The 20,373-nt window shown below is 35.0% G+C and overlaps 1 protein-coding gene across 1 annotated transcript in view; it reads left to right on the forward strand.

Annotated features, from left to right (window-relative positions):
• The window catches only part of LOC148948194 (uncharacterized), a 92,440-nt gene that overhangs the window by 67,893 nt on the left and 4,174 nt on the right, over nt 1-20,373 (forward strand). The window contains exon 8 of the mRNA XM_089093809.1: nt 17,227-17,340. Coding sequence (XP_088949935.1) covers nt 17,227-17,340 — 114 coding nt within the window. The remainder of the gene's footprint in view (nt 1-17,226; nt 17,341-20,373) is intronic.

A 20,373-nucleotide genomic window follows, 5' to 3' on the forward strand; every position in this document is an offset into this window, starting at 1 on the left:
TTAGAAAATTCTTTCTTGAATTTAGCTGTTGGACAAACAAAAAAGACATTTCGTTCAAGAAATTATGACATAATTCTACGTAAGTAACAAACTCTTTATTGTTTTCACAAGTTAGATATACGACATAGAAATTAAATTCAAGAAATTATGGAAAAATTCTCAGTCTAAGTAGCAAATTCTTTCTTGAATTCACCTGTTGGATAAACAAAAAAAAAACATTTCGTTAACGAAATTATGACAAAATTCTAAGTAAGTAACAAACTTTATTGTTTTCACGAGTTAGATATTTCACCTCTTGGATATACAGTACAGATACTTCATTCAAGAAATTATGAAAAAATCGCAAGTAAGTAGCTTTTTTTTTCTCTTTATCAAAAACAATTTTCACTTAGCTGCACGATGTAGAAATTTAATTCAAGAAATTATGAAAAAATTCTCAGTAAGTAACCATTTCTTTCTTGAAGTCAACTCTTGGACACATACAATACGGAAATTTCATTCAAGAAATTATAAAAAATATTTGTAAGTAAGTAACAAGCTCTTTATTGATTTCACCTCTTGAATATACAGTACAGATACTTCATTCAAGAAACGTGATTAAACACGTTTTGAAACTACATGCTATTTGTATGCCTTTCCTTGGCACCTTTCCAAACGAGCGGGGATTCCCCACTGGTTCCTACACATTGCAAAAAAGTGAGCAGTATGAAAACTCCACGTTTTCAACCAGACTGGTTTTTTAGGGACCAATCAGGAGAGATATTCAAAGTCGACATAGCTTTATTTCATTTTCTTTAAGGTTCAGTTAGACGAGGTTACGTGCGCGCACGTAACTACGTCTAAATGAACCTTAAAGAAAATCAAATAAAGCTATGTCGACTTTGCATATCTCTCCTGATTGGTCCCTAAAAAACCAGTCTGGTTGAAAACGTGGAGTTTTCGTACTGCTCACTTTTTTGCACTGTGGAGGAACCAGTGGGGAATCCCCGCTCGTTTGGAAAGGTGTCCAGGAAAGGCATCCAAAGAGCATGTAGTTTCAAAACGTGTTTAATCACGTTTCTTGAATGAAGTATCTGTACTGTATATTCAAGAGGTGAAATCAATAAAGAGCTTGTTACTTACTTACATATATTTTTTATAATTTCTTGAATGAAATTTCCGTATTGTGTGTATCCAAGAGTTGACTTCAAGAAAGAAATTGTTACTTACTGAGAATTTTTTCATAATTTCTCGAATTAAATTTCTACATCCTGTAGCTAAGTGAAAATTGTTTGTGATAAAGAGAAAAAAAAGCTACTTACTTGCGATTTTTTCATAATTTCTTGAATGAAGTATCTGTACTGTATATCCAAGAGGTGAAATATCTAACTCGTGAAAACAATAAAATTTGTTACTTACTTAGAATTTTGTCATAATTTCTTGAACGAAATGTTTTTTTTGTTTATCAAACAGGTGAATTCAAGAAAGAATTTGCTATTTAGACTGATAATTTTACCATTATCTCTTGAATTTAATTTCTATGTCGTATATCTAAATCGTGAAAACAATAAAGAGTTTGTTACTTAATTAGAATTTTGTCATAATTTCTTGAACGAAATTTCTTTTTTGTTTGTCCAACAGCTAAATTCAAGAAAGAATTTGCTAATTAGTTAAAATTTTTTCATAATTTCTTGAATTAAATTTCCGTATTGCGTATCCAAGAGTTGACTTCAAGAAAGAAATTGTTACTTACTGAGAATTTTTCAATAATTTCTTGAATTAAATTTCTACATCATTTAGCTAAGTGAAAATTGTTTGTGATAAAGAGAAAAAAAGTTAGTTACTTACGATTTTTTAATAATTTCTTGAATGAAGTATCTGTACTGTATATCCAAGAGGTGAAATCAATAAAGAGTTTGTTACTTACTTACAGATATTTTCATAATTTCTTGAATTAAATTTCAGCATTGTGTATCCAAGAGATGAGTTAAAGAAAGAAATTGTTACTTACTTAGAATTTTTTCATAATTTCTTGAATCAAATTTCTACATCGTGTATCTAAGTCATGAAATTCTTGAATGAAATTTCCATATTGTATATCCATGAGTTGACTTCAAGAAAGAAATTGTTACTTACTGAGATTTTTTTCCTAATTTCTTGAATTAAATTTCTACATCGTGTATCTAAGTGAAAATTGTTTTTGATAAAGAGAAAAAAAAAGTTACTTACTTGCGGTTTTTTCATAATTTATTGAATGAAGTATCTGTAATGTATATCCAAGAGGTGAAAACAAAAAGAGTTTGTTACTTACTTACAAATATTTTCATAATTTCTTGAATGAAATTTCCGTATTGTGTATCCAAGAGTTGACTTCAAGAAAGAAATTGTTTTTTTTTCATAATTTCTTAAATGAAATTTCCGCATTGTGTATCCAAGAGTTGACTTCAAGAAAGAAATTGTTACTTACTGAGAATTTTTTTCATAATTTCTTGAATTAAATTTCTACATCATGTATCTAAGTCATGAAAACAATAAAGAGTTTGTTACTTACTTGGAATTTTGTCATAATTTCTAGAACGAAATGTCTTTTTTGTTTATCCAGCAGGTGAATTCAAGAAGGAATTTGCTACTTACTTACAATTTTTTCATAATTTCTTTAATGAACTGTCTTTTTTATTTACCCAGGAGGCGAATTCAAGAAAGAATTTGCTACTTACTTAAAATTTTTGATAATTTCTTAAATAAAATTTCTGCATTGTGTATCCATGAGGTAACATGAGTGTGTTACCTATTTACAATTCCTTCATAATTTCTAGAATGAAATTTCAGTATTGTGTATCCAATAGGTGAAAAAGATAAAGACTTTATTACTTACTTGCGATTTTATTATGATTTCTTGAATTAAATATCTGAATTGTGTCCAGGAAGCGAATTCAAGAAAGCTAGTGTTACTTACTTACAATTTCTTCATAATTTAATGAGATGAATAAAACTATTCTAAAGAATAAAGACGGGTTAAGCTTAAAGATATTTATTGCTTAAACGTATTAACATATTTTTGAAAGAATTTGATACTTACTTAAAATTTTTTTTAATTCATTAAATGAAATTTATGAATTGTGTATACATGAGTTAACTTCAAGACAGATTTTGTTGCTTACTAAGAGTTTCGTCATAACTTCTTGAATGAAATGTCTTTTTTTATTTATCCAGGAGGCGAATTCAAGAAAGAACTTGTTCCCATGTGTCTGACAATAGATGTATGCAAATTCCTTTTCTTACATCTCCGACGTTTTATTAGACATTCTAAACGTTTAATATGCTAGCTTACTCTAAAAATAATGAACACATAACAATGTAATGCGTAATATATTTTTAATGAAATAATGCTATGTAGAATATTAATACAAAAAATATATTATGATACATTATTAATATCAATGATTAACTTTTGACATTTTGAATCTGATCCATAAAATATTTCACCATTTTATCACTTGATATTGTAGATATTTTATTATCTTAGTTAGTAATCATTATAATAATAATTATAAAATTTTTTGTAATACAAAAATTTTACTTTTGTATCATAAAAAGGCTCAATATGATTTTCTTCTTTGGTATTATTTGGTTCAATGACGGTTTGATCAATGGCAGTAACGTTTGCTGGTGCTTTGTTTTTCATCGATTCATCTTTATATTCTATCGTGATATTTTCTGACAATGCCCTTTTTATTTTTCTGGCAATTTAAATGTCTATTATCACATTATTTTTACACAGTTAACAGTTTCGGCACGTAGATAAGATATGGTTTACGATATTAGTAGAAGAGTAGGCCTTTCTTTTATTGATCTTCCGTTGAATGCTAATACCCGAAAGGTGACGATTGGATGTATCAGGAGGTAATGTGTTACCTGCAACAGTAGCAAAGAGTTGTCCTCTATCATCAATGATTATTTTTATGTTGGAATTCTCTTTTAGCGCAATCATATCTGGAGATCTAAATCTATCATAACAAACAACATGATAATTGAATTTTTTATTTATTACAAAGAAATTTAATTCCTTACTGTCATGACAATGCATGCATACATTTCCAATAGTGCTACCGCCTGTACTTGTTTCAAAGTTTAAATACTTCTCTTTGTCAGCATTCAATGCTACAATAACCTTGTTATGTAAACACACTTTATTAAAATGCTCCATCTTCACTTTTTTTTTTTTAAAGATATGACTTATGTGTTTATCGTTCCACTGCGTACAAAAATACTGATTTAATACATGCAATAGATTAGGTAGTGTCAATAACCGGTCATAGAATACCAGTGGGAAAGTCACATCGTGTCTCTGACCAATCACAGAGCGCAATTGTTAGAACTGTAAGCATATTTTGACATTTTAAGTTATGTACAAAAAGAAAAAAATAAATAAAGTCGAAAAATTTCGAAGTTTTAAAAAATTTTTAATTAAACACTTTTAGAATATCGTTTGTATCTCATTATAATAATAAAAACGACACGAAATCAGGTAACAGAATCTCTCAAGTCCCATAAAGTTATTTTAAAGGATAAAAGAACTACTTATTTAAAACAAAAATTTTGTTTTTAATGAACACCACGTAAAGACAAACCACACGGAATCCTTGAGGGCCGGGGGGTTCCTGGGGGGGTAGAGTGGGGGGATCGGAGCCCTTTGGGGTTGTGGTAAGGGACCTCACGGCTAACCCACGACAAAGCCCTACTCTTGTGGACTTCACTTCCCATTTAATTCAAATCCCGTGCAACTAAAGACTCATTGGACCAGAACCACGGTAAGCACAAAACCTCCGTACAACAGTATCCCCGGGAACTGGCCTCGCGTGCACCAGCACCCTCCAAGCCACACCAATTATTCCAAAAACATATCAACAATTTCATTTTAAATTGACAATACTTTTCAAACGTTACTTATGTATTATACAGACCACATCGGTGAGGTAAAGCTAGGTCAAGTCACAATGTCATTCTATCGTTATTTTTCAATTAAGCTATTGAATACTTTCTAGCAATGTCTCTTGTAAGCGTCAAATCTATTAAGTATAATAGCATATTCTTTGTATTGTTGATGCAAGCATCCCATTCTTTAATTACCCGTGAGGCATTCTTAACCATCGAAATACGTTTACGCAAATATATTTTCGCAAAAAATTCGCAAATCTCGTAAACTAAAGGAGTAATTGCCCTTTTCAAAAAAATTAGTCATTCTAAACAACAGAGCCCCCTCAAACCCCCGTGAAGTCATTTTAAAAGGTATAACAATTATTTATTTAAAAGAAATTCTCGCCTTCAATTGAACGGAAAAAATATAAGAATTATTTATTTAACTGAAATTCTCGCTTTTTTGAACGAACACCATGTAATGAAAAAATCACACTGGTTTAAAACAACAGAGTCCTTCAAACGGAACTTTGAAAATCAAGAGAATGTAAAAGTTACAAGGTAAACCACGGCCCCTTTGGGAGCCTAGAGAACCTTTGAGGACCGGGGGGTTCCTTCGGGGCCAAGTAAAGAAAAACCACACGGAAAAGCCCTTATAATAGCATAGGAAGGAACATAAGCTCCTGGAATAGCATAGGAAGGAGACACATAAGCCCTTAAAATAGCATGGGAAGTCCTATACACGCAAGCAAATAACATGGGAATTCCTATACATGCAAGCAAATAACATGGGAATTCCTATACACTCAATCAAATAACAGTGGAATTCCTATACACGCAATCAAAAAAACGTGGGAATTCCTATACATGCAAGCAAATAACATGGGAGTTCCTATACATGCAAGCAAATAACATGGGAATTCCTATACATGCAAGCAAATAACATGGGAATTCCTATACACGCAAGCAAATAACATGGGACTTCCTATACACGCAAGCAAAATAACGTGGCAATTCCTATACATGCAAGCAAATAACATGGGAGTTCCTATACATGCAAGCAAATAACATGGGAATTCCTATAGACGCAAGCAAATAACATGGGAATTCCTATACAAGCAAGCAAATAACATGGGAATTCCTATACACGCAAGCAAATAACATGGGAATTCCTATACATGCAAGAAAATAACAAGGGAATAACTATACACGCAAGCAAATAACATGGGAATTCCTATACATGCAAGAAAATAACATGGGAATTCCTATACACGCAAGCAAATAACATGTAAATTCCTATACACGCAAGCAATAAACATGGGAATTCCTATACATGCAAGAAAATAACAAGGGAATTCCTATACATGCAAGAAAATAGCATGGGAATTCCTATACACGAAAGCAAATAACAAATGAATTCCTATACAAGAAAGCAAATAACTAGGTAATTCCTATACATGCAAGAAAATAAAAAGGGAGTTCCTATAAAGGCAAGCAAATAAGTTGGGAATTACTATACACGCAACCAAATAACATTGGTATTACTATAAAAGCAATCAAAATAACTTGGGAATTCCTATACATGCAAGCAAATAACATGGGATTTCCTATACATGCAAGAAAATAACATGGGAATTCCTATACAGGCAACCAAATAACCTGGGAATTCCTATACATGCAAGCAAATAACAAGGTAATTCCTATACACGCAAGCAAATCACCTGGGGATTCCTATACATGCAAGCAAATAACAAGGGAATTCCTATACACGCAAGCAAATAACATGGGAATTCCTAAAAATGCACTCAAAGAACAATGGACTTCATATACACTCACTCAAATAAAATGGGAATTACTATAAACGCAAGCAAATAACATAGGAATTCCTATACATGCAAGCAAATAACATGGGCTCATTGACCTTCCACCGCCAGAAAGCGTTACGTGCGTTGCATTAATTTTACCTTGTATTTGCCGGATTTGAAGAGGGTTTTTAAGTTTCAATTCGGATAATCCCTGATGTCCTCCAGCAAATATTCTTTTAACCTATCCTTATCTTGACTGAGAGGGTGATACCTGCGGTAAGTGTTCTTAACGAAGCGCAACATATTACTACCCAATTTGGGTTGGAGTTGCAATTTTTTGTTTGACTCTTTTGAAATTGTTTTTTTTTCTGTGTCAACTCACTAAATTCTGTGTTTTTTTGTTTGTCGTATAAATTTGTTAGTTTTGAGAACCATATTTTTACCCCTTTTGAATGTTCAATTTATTGCTATATGCCATTCATATGACAGTGGAATAATGGAACATCAAAATTAACCCATCTCGTATACCCCTCTTTCCAGCCCCCTTAGGACATAAAGGTGGGATTGGGCAGAGTAAAAAGTCTAAAAAGATATTGTCATAGGACAACTGTTGGCGAAGCGGTAAGGACACTTGCCTGTGGCAGGGCTAACATATGTTTTAATCTTATATGGGACAATTTTTCCCATATATGGGGCAAATTGTCCCATATATGGGACAATTTTTTTACACATTCTCTTTCAAGTGTCCATTCATTTATAATACTCAATTCTCCTAAAATAAAAGAGAACAAAATATAATAATAGTTTTTTCAATGCAATTTTCTTCCTCTATAGGGGAATAAAACCACTTGTCTATTCACTTCAACAATCAGGGGTCAACATTTCTATTCTCCCAATTATTAATCTATTTAACATTACTTATTATGAAAAATCTACTTAGAAGCTTTATCAACTGGACGAGTTTTCTGAAATAAGACTTTTTCCTTCTCGTGTCGATTTCTTTTGAAGATATCTTAACTCTTTCTAATTCATAGCACTTTGATTTTATCAGCCTACACAACATAGAATTCTTTTTGTTATTATCATTTTAGGTAAAGTGGGTCACAAAATCAAACAGTTCGTGGCAACGAACTGTAAGTAAGGAGCGACCCGGCTTAATAGTAACCGAAACCGTAAAAAACGGGATTTTGATACCAATAGATACATCAAAAGAATCAGATTTTAAAAAGATCACGTTTAGTCCTACCTATCAAAAGTTACGCTGAGAAAATGTGGCATATTTTCGAAAAAAGGGGGAAAGACCCCCTAAAAGCTATAGGACCTAAATCAAAATCACACCATCAGATTCAGAATTCCTATACATGCAAGCAAATAGCATGGGAATTCCTATACATGCCAGAATAGAACAAGGGAATTACTAGTCATGCAAGCAAATACCTAGGAAAGTCCTTTACACGCAAGCAAATACAGAGGGGATTCCTATACATGCAAGCAAATAACATGGAAATTCCTATACATGCAAAGAAATAACAATGGAATATCTATACCTGCAAGCAAATAACTCGGGAATTCCTATACGTGCAAGCAAATAACATAACCATTTCTTTTATTTAAATCCCAACCACAAATCAAGTTATCATATATTAAACAACCTCTGATTGGCTCATAAAAAAATGCCCACGTCAAACGATACATTCATTGTGCAATTATTATCAAAAACAACAAGCTTTAGACCCCTTTTTCCCAATTACAGTTAGCTTTAGCAACGACAAATTCCTAACAAACTTGTCTTGACTAACGGCAATTCTCAAAAAAATCAATCACACTAGGACCGGTAATGCATACTCGGTCCTCTCTGAAAGATGTATTGACCTCTAGATTAGAATTACCTACCAGAGAAACCGGAAGGAACGCAATTCGTTGAAAACCTACACACATATCCATGCCTCAGGCGTAGGTTTGCGTGTAGGTTTTCAAGTGCCTATGGCCTTACTACTGTCACCCTTTACTAAGTTGCAGCTATTCTGTAACAATGGTATCGAAATTTTATTAGATTCAAAAATGTGTATTCAAGCCCCCTTTGAAAAAAAAATGAAAACTTGGTGCCCATATATGAAATAAGAATTTAACATTAAACGTTGAGTAATAAATAAAGGTTTATTGCTGATCAAATTGGAAGATTTTAGTATTTGTCTATCAGTACAATTATAATGGTTTGTCAAAAATAGCATTTTGTTGAAAAAACATGACACGTGGGAGGGAATAACATGCATAAATAATTATTGGTAACAATGTTCATATTCTGAGCACGGAGCCCGATGTATTGTACAAGACAACCTGTGAAAAAGAGAGAGAGAGAGCGCGAGAGCAGAGAGTGAAAGAAAGAGAGAGAGAGTGAGGGAGAGACAGAGAGAGTGAGAGAGAGAGAGAGAGAGAGAGTTTAGATGCTTAACGAATTGGGAAGAGAACAATAAAAAACCGGTGAAATAAAGCAATTTTGGTCTCAACTATAATACTGCGCAAAATTGGCAATTTTATGGATAATATAAACCCTGGGGTCCAACAACTGTGTTTTTTGTTCAAAAAAGAGAGAGAGAGAGAGACTAAACCAAGAAAGAGATGAAAAGTATTAGATTGTTTTGAAATGTAAGGGGGGGGGCAAAATGGTCTAGTAGGAAATTGCCTCCTGTCCTCCTCAAATTGGTGCCTCTGGATCATGATTATATTCTAGTCTCCCCCCCCCCTCCTTGGTCCGAACCTAATAAAGAACTAGAGGACAAGTTCCACGGAAAACGGAAAATTGCACTCTCTTAAGATTCTTTTCAGTTTTGAATTTTTATAATCCGATTTCTTTATGGAAGAAGAAACTTTGATGCAACTAGGGTAAGTACAATTTGCAGTTCCTTATCCTTCTGGGTGACGTCGAGAATTAAACGTAATCTATTTTCAGTATTTTCGAATTTCACTGCGAGGAGAGGAGAGACAATCATTGGCGTAAATTCAAAAAAAAAATCCTGGAGGGAAAAAAGTATTTTCCAATAAACAGGTTAAACCGGGGGAACAGTAAAACCCAACAAAGAGGTATAGTTAAGACAAAAGGACTGTTAGACAATTTGTACTTTGTTGATATTAAGGTATATAAAAACGGGGGCACACTCAGATCTGGTTGGAGCAAAATATACTCCCCGGGAGTTAACTGTTCCCTTTCCTCCAATGCAATTTATGCCCCTGCGAGCAATTCAAAGAAAAGGGATAGATTTTTTGTCCCAATTCTTTGAAATAAGAATTCTAAGAATAACAATTCCCAATTCTTGAAATAAGAAGCTTTTTCAAAAGAATAAAACAAACTTAAGTCTGAACGTCGAATGGGAAATCCCCCAATATACGGAATAATTTCTGTTCGTTTTAAGTTTTATTATTGCCCCTTAATTTCAAGTGAGAAAAATGCGTTGCTGTTATCATAGGCATAGGCAGTGCGCTAGCGCTGCCTAAGTAAAGAACGATGTGGGCACAATGTGTTATTTTTTGGTTCTCCATGCCCGGGCACTTCGTATCGAAGGAGTTGTCGTAGAAACTTCAAAAAGGGATCATTCAATTGGAAATTGGAGTGGCTAGTACCCTTTTCCATAATTGAAAGTGATTAGAAGGCAACTGGCCCCCCCCCCACGCCCATCATTCCCCCAAATACATCCAATCAAAATTTTGATATAGCCATTTTGTTCAACGTAGTTGATTTCCACATAGAAAATATCTTTTTGAGGAAGACACTCCCCCACAACCCACGGGGCAGAGGGTTTAAAGTTATGCTCTGGGGACATATAACGTTTTTATAGTAGGCGTTGTCGTAAAAACTTCAAAAAAGGCTCATTCGATTGGAAATTCAAAGGGCTAGTGCCTTTTTGCATAGTTGAAAGTGATTGGGGGGCAATTAGCCCCCCCCCCCCGCCCAACATTCCCCCAAACACATCCAATCAAAATTTTGATATAGCCATTTTGTTCAACGTAGTTGATTTCCAGATATAAAATATCTTTTGAGGAGGACACTCCCCCACAATCCTCGTGGCAAGGGTTTTAAGTTACGCCCTGGACGCATATAAGGTTCTTATAGAAGGCGTTGTCGTAGAAACTTCAAAAAAGGCTCATTCGATTGGAAATTCAAAGGGCTAGTGCCCTTTTTAATAGTCGAAAGTGGTTGGAGGGCAACTCGCCCCCCCCCCCCACACCCATCATTCCCCCGAACACATCCAATCAAAATGAGATAGCCATTTTGTTCAGTGTAGTTGATTTCCAGATAGAAATATGTTTTTGAGGAGGACACTCCCCCACAACCATCGGTGCGAGGGTTGTAAGCTATGCCCTGGGGGCATATAAGGTTTTTATAAAAGGCGTTGTCATAGAAACTTCAAAAAAAGCTCATTCAATTGGAAATTCAAAGGGCTAGTGCCATTTTTAATAGTTAAATTGTGATTGGACGGTAACAAACCCCCCTCTCACGCCCACCTTTTCCCCAAACACATCCAATCAAAATTTTGAGATAGCCATTTTGTTCAACATAGTTTAAAGTTCTGGAAATTAGGCCTTTGAGGATGACAACCCCCTCACAGCCCTCAGGACAAGGATTTTAAGTTGTACCCTGGGGGCATATAAAGTTCTTATAGAAAGCGTTGTCGTAGAAACTTAAAAAAGGGCTCAATCGATTAGAAATGGAAATGGCTTGTGCCCTTTTTAATAGTCGAAAGTAATTGGAAGACAACTAACACCCCTTCCACGCCCACCATTTCCCCAAACACATCGCATAAAGATTGTTTCGTTGCCAGTTTAGCATGTACTCTTAAAGTGGACGACAGTATTCCATATATCAAAGCATCCTGTCCATCTTCTTTATGGCAAAGGGTTATAAACCATACCCTGGAGACTTACATGTTTTTATTGAAATCTTTGTTGTATATTATAGAGACAGGGTTCATTCAATTTGAAATTAAAGGATGTAGTGATCTTTGAAGTAGTTAAAAGGGATTTGACGTTAACTAACCCCCCTCTGTCGCCCACCTTTTTCTCAAACGCATCCAATAAAAATTTTTAGATAGCCATTTTGGTCAGTGTTGTGGATTTCCAGATAGAAATTATGTTTTTGAGGAGAACACCCCCACAGCCCTCACGGCAAGGGTTGTAAGTAATGCCCTGGGGGCATATAAGGTTTTTACTGAACGCGTCGTCGTAGAAACTTCAAAAAGGGTCCATTCGATTGGAAATTTAAATGGCTAGTGCCCTTTCTAATAGTCGAAAGTGATTGGAAGGCAACTAACACCCCTTCTTAACCCACCATTTTCCACAACATATCCAATCAAAATTTTTAGATAGCCATTTTATTACACGCAGTTTAAAGTTCAGGAAATTATACCTTTTAGCAGGAGACTCCCCGCACAGTCTTCAGGGCAAGGGTTGCAAGTTATGCCCTTGGGGCATATAAGGTTTTAATTGAAATCTTTTGCGTAAAAACTTGAAAAATGTTTCATTCGATTGGAACTTTAAAGGTTTAATACTCTTTTTAATATTCAAAAATTAGTGAAGGGCAATTAACCCCCCTCTCACGCCCACCTTTTCCGCAACACATCCAAACTAAGTTTTGATATAGCCATTTTATTCAACGCAGTTGGAATTTTTGGACATTAGATCTTTAAGGATGACAACCCATCCCCCCCCACAACACTCAGGGTAAGGGTTTTAAGTTATGCCCTGGGAGCCATGGGCGCCAATTCAGCTCTTTACGCTAAAGTTTGACTCTGTCTCATAACTTTATTTTTTAAAACAATAAAAAACTTTAGCGTAAAGAGCGAAGCGTTGAGGAAGGGACAGCCCCTTTCATATACGGAATAATTTCTTTTCATTTTAAGTTTTAATATCGCTCCTTACTTTCAGTTTAAAAAACTGTTTTTTTTTTATTTAATTATAGTAAAGATCGATGTGGGTATAGTGAAGTTTTGACTTCAAAACCTAGAAGTTTTGAAGTTTTTTGAAAGATTTTATAACGGGTGCGTGTTTATTTCCTGTTTTTTTTCCTGAGGTGCTAATCACATCGAAATAGTGGTCGTAGGATAATGGTTGAGGGGTCATTCAAACGGAGGCACTGTCTTTCTTAAATAATAAAAGAGATGGTGCTGCAGGAAACTGCTTGTTTATGCCATATTTTGCTGCAAATCCAAATGTTGACCTAAAGAGGGATACAATGCTATCCATAAAATTTGTTATTATTGGTGATCGATACTAAGGGTGATTTGATTCCCTACTATTACAAAGATCTTTGTAAAGTGAAGTAAGAATTAAATGTACATGATACAATCAAGGGACTGGGAAGCCCCCTCAGAGTAACTACGGAGCACGTTGAAAATTCACGGACGTCGAAGGCTAGAATTTACGTAAATCTATTTTTATTGGTAAGACTTTCATTTATTATTTGATTTTCATTATATTGTGCGTTCCGATATCGTGTTGGTCTTTTTCGTAAAATTAAATTAAGAAGCTTTTTCCACAAAATAAGTTTTTCAACAAAAAATAACTACTCCATTAAACCAGAAATGAACAGAAATAGAATCGAATAATCTACCAAGCGTAAAACTATCACAAATCACCGTCAATAAACAAATGAAACCCAAAAAGAACAGAAATTACAATAAACAACCGAGTCAAACTCAAAACTAGCCAAAATTAACAAGAGTAAGGCCGACAAACTCCATGCCTTCTCAAGACCAGAACATAATTTGCCCTTTACTGAAAAAATGTGCATTAATACCAATAAATTCCTTAAAGTCTTAATAATTTTCGATTTATTAAAGTTCAAAAAGTTAAAAAAAATTAAAATATGCCCTCAAATTTGCCCTCATATGTTCTCTCGAATTCTCAACTTCATAGACTTAGTTTTAATAGTAACAGTATCAAAGTAGTTGTGGTGATAGCGGGAGAAGTAGTAGTAGTATTAGTGTTGTGTTTCTGGTAGTGGTAACAGTAGTAGTAGCAGTATTAATACCAATAGTAGCATGTACATGTTGCCTCTTAGTCATTTGAACACCCCCCTCATGATGCCCTGGAAGTCTGACCTTGATATGGCAAGCCTTTCCAGATATATTGTTGATGTGCTCTTTTTACCCTCTTTTGACACCCCTTTTTCATCTCTTACAAGTTTCAAGTCTTACAAGCTTTTGCAATTGAAGTAGTAGTTGTAGTAGTTTAGTAGCAATAGTGTAGTAGTAGGCTACTATTAATAAAAGTGAATGAATGAATGAATAGTTTTTATTGCCCATTATCAAGTAGAAAATTACAAAGATGGAGTAGAAAATATATATAAGGAAAGAAAACTCACACACACATAAACAAAAGAAAAGAGAGACGTCTAACAACACTGTACAATAAACTGAGAGCGCCACTAGTCAGGTACCATGGCGTGACACATAGTGTGGTATGGATCTAATGTGTGCTTGAACCGGCTAACTCGGTCTTTAACCCCTGCAAAGGTATCTGCTATTTTATACTTTTCTGAAACTTGCGAGTTTTTTGTCCACGAGGGCAGATTCAGTAGATATTTTCCATATTTGAAAAACGTTAAACAGATCGTGCGTTTATCCTTATCAGACATAATTGTCCAGAAAGGGGAAACCCCAAGAACATATGGCAAGTACAATAGAACCTTGCTAGGACAAGGCGATTGTACATACGTTTACACCGTACCAGCATATCCTACTCCTTACAAACTTCCCCGGAGAAACTAGAGATATGTAGTCTGTGCATAGACTCAATATCTGACGTAAACAGTAGGCCAAGCTATATTAGTTGTTAGGAAGAAGCCCCCTCTGTATCACCAAAAACGAGCGGTAACCGAACGAGGCTCCATAACTTTACGGCTAAATACTATAATATCGCTTTTCGATGGGTAGAAGGCTAAGACTATCTTCTCATATTGCACGCTCGGAATACGATAATTATTTTCAATCTACGACACGTGCCTGCTAATATTAAAAATGTCATCAGCAAAGTTGACAAGTGAAATGTCGATACCATCATAAATGCAACATATTAAGGATGGCTGCTGAGGTTCAATAATTCTGTTATTATACAGTGGGGGCAATGTGATTGCTCCCTGTTGGATACTTTTCCGTACAGGAATTACTTCATTGGAGACTTTTGGACAATGATGACCCTGCAGCACCTTAATTTTAACTTTCAGATTACTGAACAATTTCCCAAAAACATCAATAATAGAGCGATTAACACCACGCTTAGAAGCAGAAAGCAAAATTTGTGCGTGAATACCCGAGCAGAAAGCTTGTCGGACATCATGTCCCGCAAAATATAGTGTTTCATCAGACTCATGGGAATCAAGCAGAAGGTTTGCAATTAGACAATGTACATGTTCAGACTAACTCTTTTAAAATCCGAACTGAGAATCTGGGGAACTACTTAATCGATTAATCTGGTCAATGAGGAGGAGCTCAAGTATTTTGTAAAGAACCAGAGCGACAACTATTGGCCGAAATGAAGAGCAACTTCTTGGATATTTTTCCTTTTTAATCACGGGGGTTATAAGGCCAACACAGGAGATATCGGACAATAAACCACAGGTGAAACATGGTGAAATAATAACTCACTACCGAAAACCATGTTCATGCCGCAAATATGATCAGCACCTATTGAGTACTTCTTTTTTAATTTTCGCACCAAATACAGAATCTGTGAAACCGACACAACAAGGCCAATATTATTCAAAGTGCACCGTAAATGGGAATCTAGTTCTTGTTCAAATTTAATTTCCAGATCAGGGACGGGCGGAGAAAATTCAAAGCTAAAGTACGAGTTCCACTCAGTTTCCGAGGGTTGGGTTTTTTCGTGGTTGCACTTCTCACTTTTTTTTTACAACCTTCCAAACCCTCTGTGGGTTGTCTTTAAGTGATTCAGAATGCTTATCTATAAGATCAGCTCAATTGTTTTGATAAGCACTTTCCAAATTTGCGCTTAGTTTCCAGTCTGATAGCAGTAACAATACCAACACGGGGGCGTCCACATTCGTTCCAAATCTGGCACCAGAGCTAAAGAGGAGTGGTAGTAGTGTTAGCAGTGGCATACACTCATTACCTTTTTGTTAATTCATCTTCGCCTTTCAGTATTCTCTGAAAGTTTCAACTTAATACCAAAATAAATCCTCGAGATACGCCCTTTTGACAATCTGCATGCACATAGTGTGCTTTGATTTAGTTCAAATTCCCCCTCAATATTCTGTCAAAGTTTCACCTTTGCACGCGTAGCCTTAATATTTATTAGAATCCTAGTGATAGTGGCAGCAGTAGGAATAGTAGTAGGAGCAGTATTAATAACAGTACTAGCAGGTGCAAGTTGCCTTTTGGTCAGTTGAAGATCCCACTCATGATGCCCCAGAAGTTTACTCTCGATACGGTAAGCCGTTCCAAAAACATTGCTGATATGCCTGTATCAGCAATCTGTATGTATTGAGGAGGGGGCAGTCCCCCTCATATACGGAATAGTTTTTTTTTTTTTTATTTATTTTCCGATCGTTATCCAAATAATTCCACGAAATCAGTCCCTCCGTGGAAAATCGTTTATTATGAACAATTCCACCTTAGAAAATTCCTCCCGGTAAAATTCTTTTGCTGGGAAATTACCACCCGGAAATTCCATCCTCGCTGCAAATTCACCCCCCCCCCCCTCCCAAAAAAAATCCTTGCTCCCGATTCCACTCGAAAAATACTCCTTAGCATACTTTCCTTTGAAGAAATACTTATTTTATTTAATTTTTGGTCCTTTCTAAGGACATGGGGGAATCCTCCCTGTGAGGAAAATATTTCCCAGAACCCTCTCCCCCCACCAATGGAAAGTTTCTCCCGTAGAAAATTTACCGATGGAGAATTTCTCCAGGTGATATTTCCCCCATGGAGAATTTCTCCCTTGGGAAATCCCCCGGTTAAAAAAGGCATAGAACTTTAAATCTCTGTTCGAATGAGCCCTCTCCCGGTATTATAGGACCATTGGTTTGATACGATTACCCCTGGGGGAAAAATAACAAATAAATAAGCATCCGTGATCACTCTTCTGTCAAAAAAGAATACAATATTCCATGTTTTTTCATATAGGAACCTGAAAATTCTAGAATATGGTTCTCTGATACGCTGAACCTGATGGTGTCATTTTTATTAAGATTGTGTTTACTTTTAGGGGTGTTTCTGCTCTTTTTCGAAAATCAGGCAAATTTTATCAGGCTCATAGCCTTTGATTGGTAACAATAAACTTAATGAATATTATATATTTTGAATCAGAATAATAAGCCATTTTTTGTATGTCCATTGATATCAAAGTTCCGTCTTTTAGAGTTTCGGTTACTACTGAGCCGCGTCGCTCCTTGCTTACAGTTCAATACCACGAACTGTTTCATAAAAGATCAAAAGATAATATCCTTCTCCACAATAAAAAGGTTTGACAAGTTATCTGCCATCTGATTCAGACAGTTTGTTTTCTAATCTAGGTGTGAGATTACCAACCACTCAATATGAGCTGCCGTCATTGCCTCTCGAATTCGCTGTCGAAAACGGAAAGATTATGAGCATCAGTGGGGAGCATTCCTCCGACAGTTCACATGGTAAGGTTTTCAACAAACAGTTTTTATCCCTTAAACCCCCCTGCCCTTCCCCTCCCCTAACACGCAAAATTAACGAAAAGTATTATAATAAGCTTAGTGCATAACAAGGTTTAGCCGCAGGGAAACAGTCTACTTGTACTGCTTTGCAGGCCATTGAGCCTTTGTGGGAATCAGTGCGTTATATTCTAGTGTATACTGTAGCGTCTTCTTTTCTCGAATATGATTTATATAATACAAATTGCATACCACGCGTACTTGCTCTGAGCAAATACGTCACAACCTTAGTTTAGTTGGTAGTGGTCGGACAAAAAAAAAGAAGGTTTTTTCCCAGGCTTCTCGTGGTGTGTTCATCGAAATCGCGCGTGCGCGAAGGCGAAGTATGAATCTTGTGTGGTTTTAATGTGTCTCACTTTTATTTAGCGGAGACGGAGAGTATAGCCTTTGTCGATACTGTATTATTTCTCTCTACTAAAGTAATATTTGTTTGATGTTTTCTTTTTTGGAAATACTTTATATCTTGTCAAAAATGTTCTAACTCAAATAATTTTGCTCCATTTACTGAACTAATATTTCTCACAAATGAATCCGACAAGTTTTGAAAAAGTGGTTGTTTGTCTCTCCAGAAATTACATTTCCTTGCCTGCCTATATTTGTCGCTCAGGGTATGTTGAATCGAGGCAGTAGTTTAATAAGGTGGGGCTAATTTTCTCTCTAGAAATAAGGAAAAATGTGGTTAAAAGACATCTAAAAAATATAATTTTAACATAGAATTACAAGAACGTAATCACTCTTTGGTTTATTTTGAGGATAGAGGGTAGAGAAAAGAGAAAATTTCCTTTTTGGACAAAATTTTCTTTGGCAAATATTTTTGTCACAAAGATAAAATAGTCGCAGAGCACTCTTAAAGTGAATTGATCCTTGCAGTACAGAAACCCCATTAAATGCTGAAATGGGATGTCATATGCCTGCCCCTAGGACATATAACGCGTTACATCCGAAGGAAAAAAATATACATATTAAATAAAAAATAAACAAGTTTTTTTCACCAGTATCAAATTGTGGATATTTCAAAGAAACTTGATTTATAACAGTTGCTGTTTTATTCTACACAAAACAAGTTTAGCAATTTTTTTTCAACAACACGGTGTCAAACAGAGGTTAAAGTATAAAGTAAAAATTATTGAATTTAGGGCTTTAGATATACATAAGAAGGTGTATTTTTTAAACTGATTCAGAAACTACAAAAAATCTTTGACACAAAAAATATAAAGTTAGTTAATTTACTGGGGCAGATCTTTAAGACTAAACACATTTCAATAGAATACTCTCATCCAGCAGAAACAGGTTAAACGAAAAAAAGAAAAAAAAAAGAAACACAGAAAAATATGATAAATCGTTACATAAGAAAATTTAGAATTCAGAAGCTTATTCTTACTTTAACAAAAAATGTGTTTCATCAGTTTCTACGTTCCAGAGAGGTATTAATAGCATTTTACAGAATGTCGCGTAACTTTCATTTAATTCATCAAGCAAAAAACCTTAATTTTGTTTTAATTGATCAGGTACCCCAGGATTGGTGGAAATACCCCCCTTGAAGCTTTGGGTAGATACTGCACTTTCAGCGTGCTACGGAATCAATGACAAAATTTTTGAATTATTAATAATGCCTGGGATGTATGTTAAATGCCGAAGTGATAATTAGGGAACTAGAAATAAAGTCCAAGTGACAGGATTCATAGCGATTGATCATTTTAAATGTTCTTCAGTAATCAGTTTCCATTGCAAATCATATAAAATGTGTATAGCCCATGTGTTTTTTTGTTGATATTCCTCCATAGCATTTGTAACATTTTATTTCGAAGCGTTAAAACTCAAATATGGATAGAAAATTTTTTTTTCTTAGCTAAATATGTATTGACGACTAGATTTTGGCATGTTGGTACGTACGACAACGTATGAGATTATGAAACAAGACCAAAAAATACAAAAATATTGCAGACATAAAATAAAATGTGCAATATTTGTTTTCTGTAAAATTAAAATTTATTGACCGTCCCATCAAAATTACAATTTGCTGGAGGGCAATGTCTTTTCTCCTATTCTACTTAGTTCGAAAAATATTTAGATTTTTTTCTCAAACACGTTATATACTCTTTTCCCAGCTACAGAACTAGTTTATAAATGGAGCTTTTGATATTAATTTTCTTGCCATAGCTTGGATTCCTGATTGTTGTTCCTTGTTTTGAAATAACAAGATTAATTTATCATCTATACGAGAGTCCCCACTAGACCCTTGGCAATAGATGTTATGTAAGGTTCAGAAAATCCAAATTCCAAGTCAAAATAGGAAAACAAAAACAAAATGCAGCAAATAACTTTGCACTTATCCGGTTTTATTCTGTGACAATTAGGGCACTGTAAACCCAAGGATATTTGGCAATGCGTACGGCGTATCTTTGGGTGTTACTGCGGCAGACAACCGTACAACGATAGGGCGGGGCAGGCGAAATTACAATTTATATTAGAGTTCAGTTTTGCGCTTGCTTTTGAGTTTTTCTTATAAGGGGTAATGATTTGGAGAGAGAGTGTACTAAGCATACGTAATTCTATGCCTAGGGTATTAGCCCCTCCTCCCAATATAGGACTTGCGCATCATAAGTGTTCCTTTTTTTAACTCGATATTTTGTTAACCTCAATTGTCTAGTTTGCTTTATGATATAATAAACACAGTACTTATGCATTATATATAACACAGCGCTATAGACTGTACTAGGAAATACAAAAGGAAACTCGCCAAACGAGTGTTTGTAAGACATAAATGGATTGAAAAGCGTGATTGCTTATTGCGTTTACAATATTTAAATTGTTGTTTTTTGGGGTTTAGGGGGAAAAGGTACCTAGGCTAGGTCAGGTTACGTATTTAATATATGCCAGGCATTACCCCCTACCCCCCTAATGTGAAAATATATAGCCTAAATTTGTTTCTAAACTGTTATATATGCATCCTATTTTATTTTATTTAATTAGCATTAA

Source organism: Artemia sp. Qi Xiang Cuo, chromosome 9 (genome assembly GCF_049724085.1).
Source record: "Artemia sp. Qi Xiang Cuo chromosome 9, ASM4972408v1, whole genome shotgun sequence".
NCBI lineage: Eukaryota > Metazoa > Arthropoda > Branchiopoda > Anostraca > Artemiidae > Artemia > Artemia sp. Qi Xiang Cuo.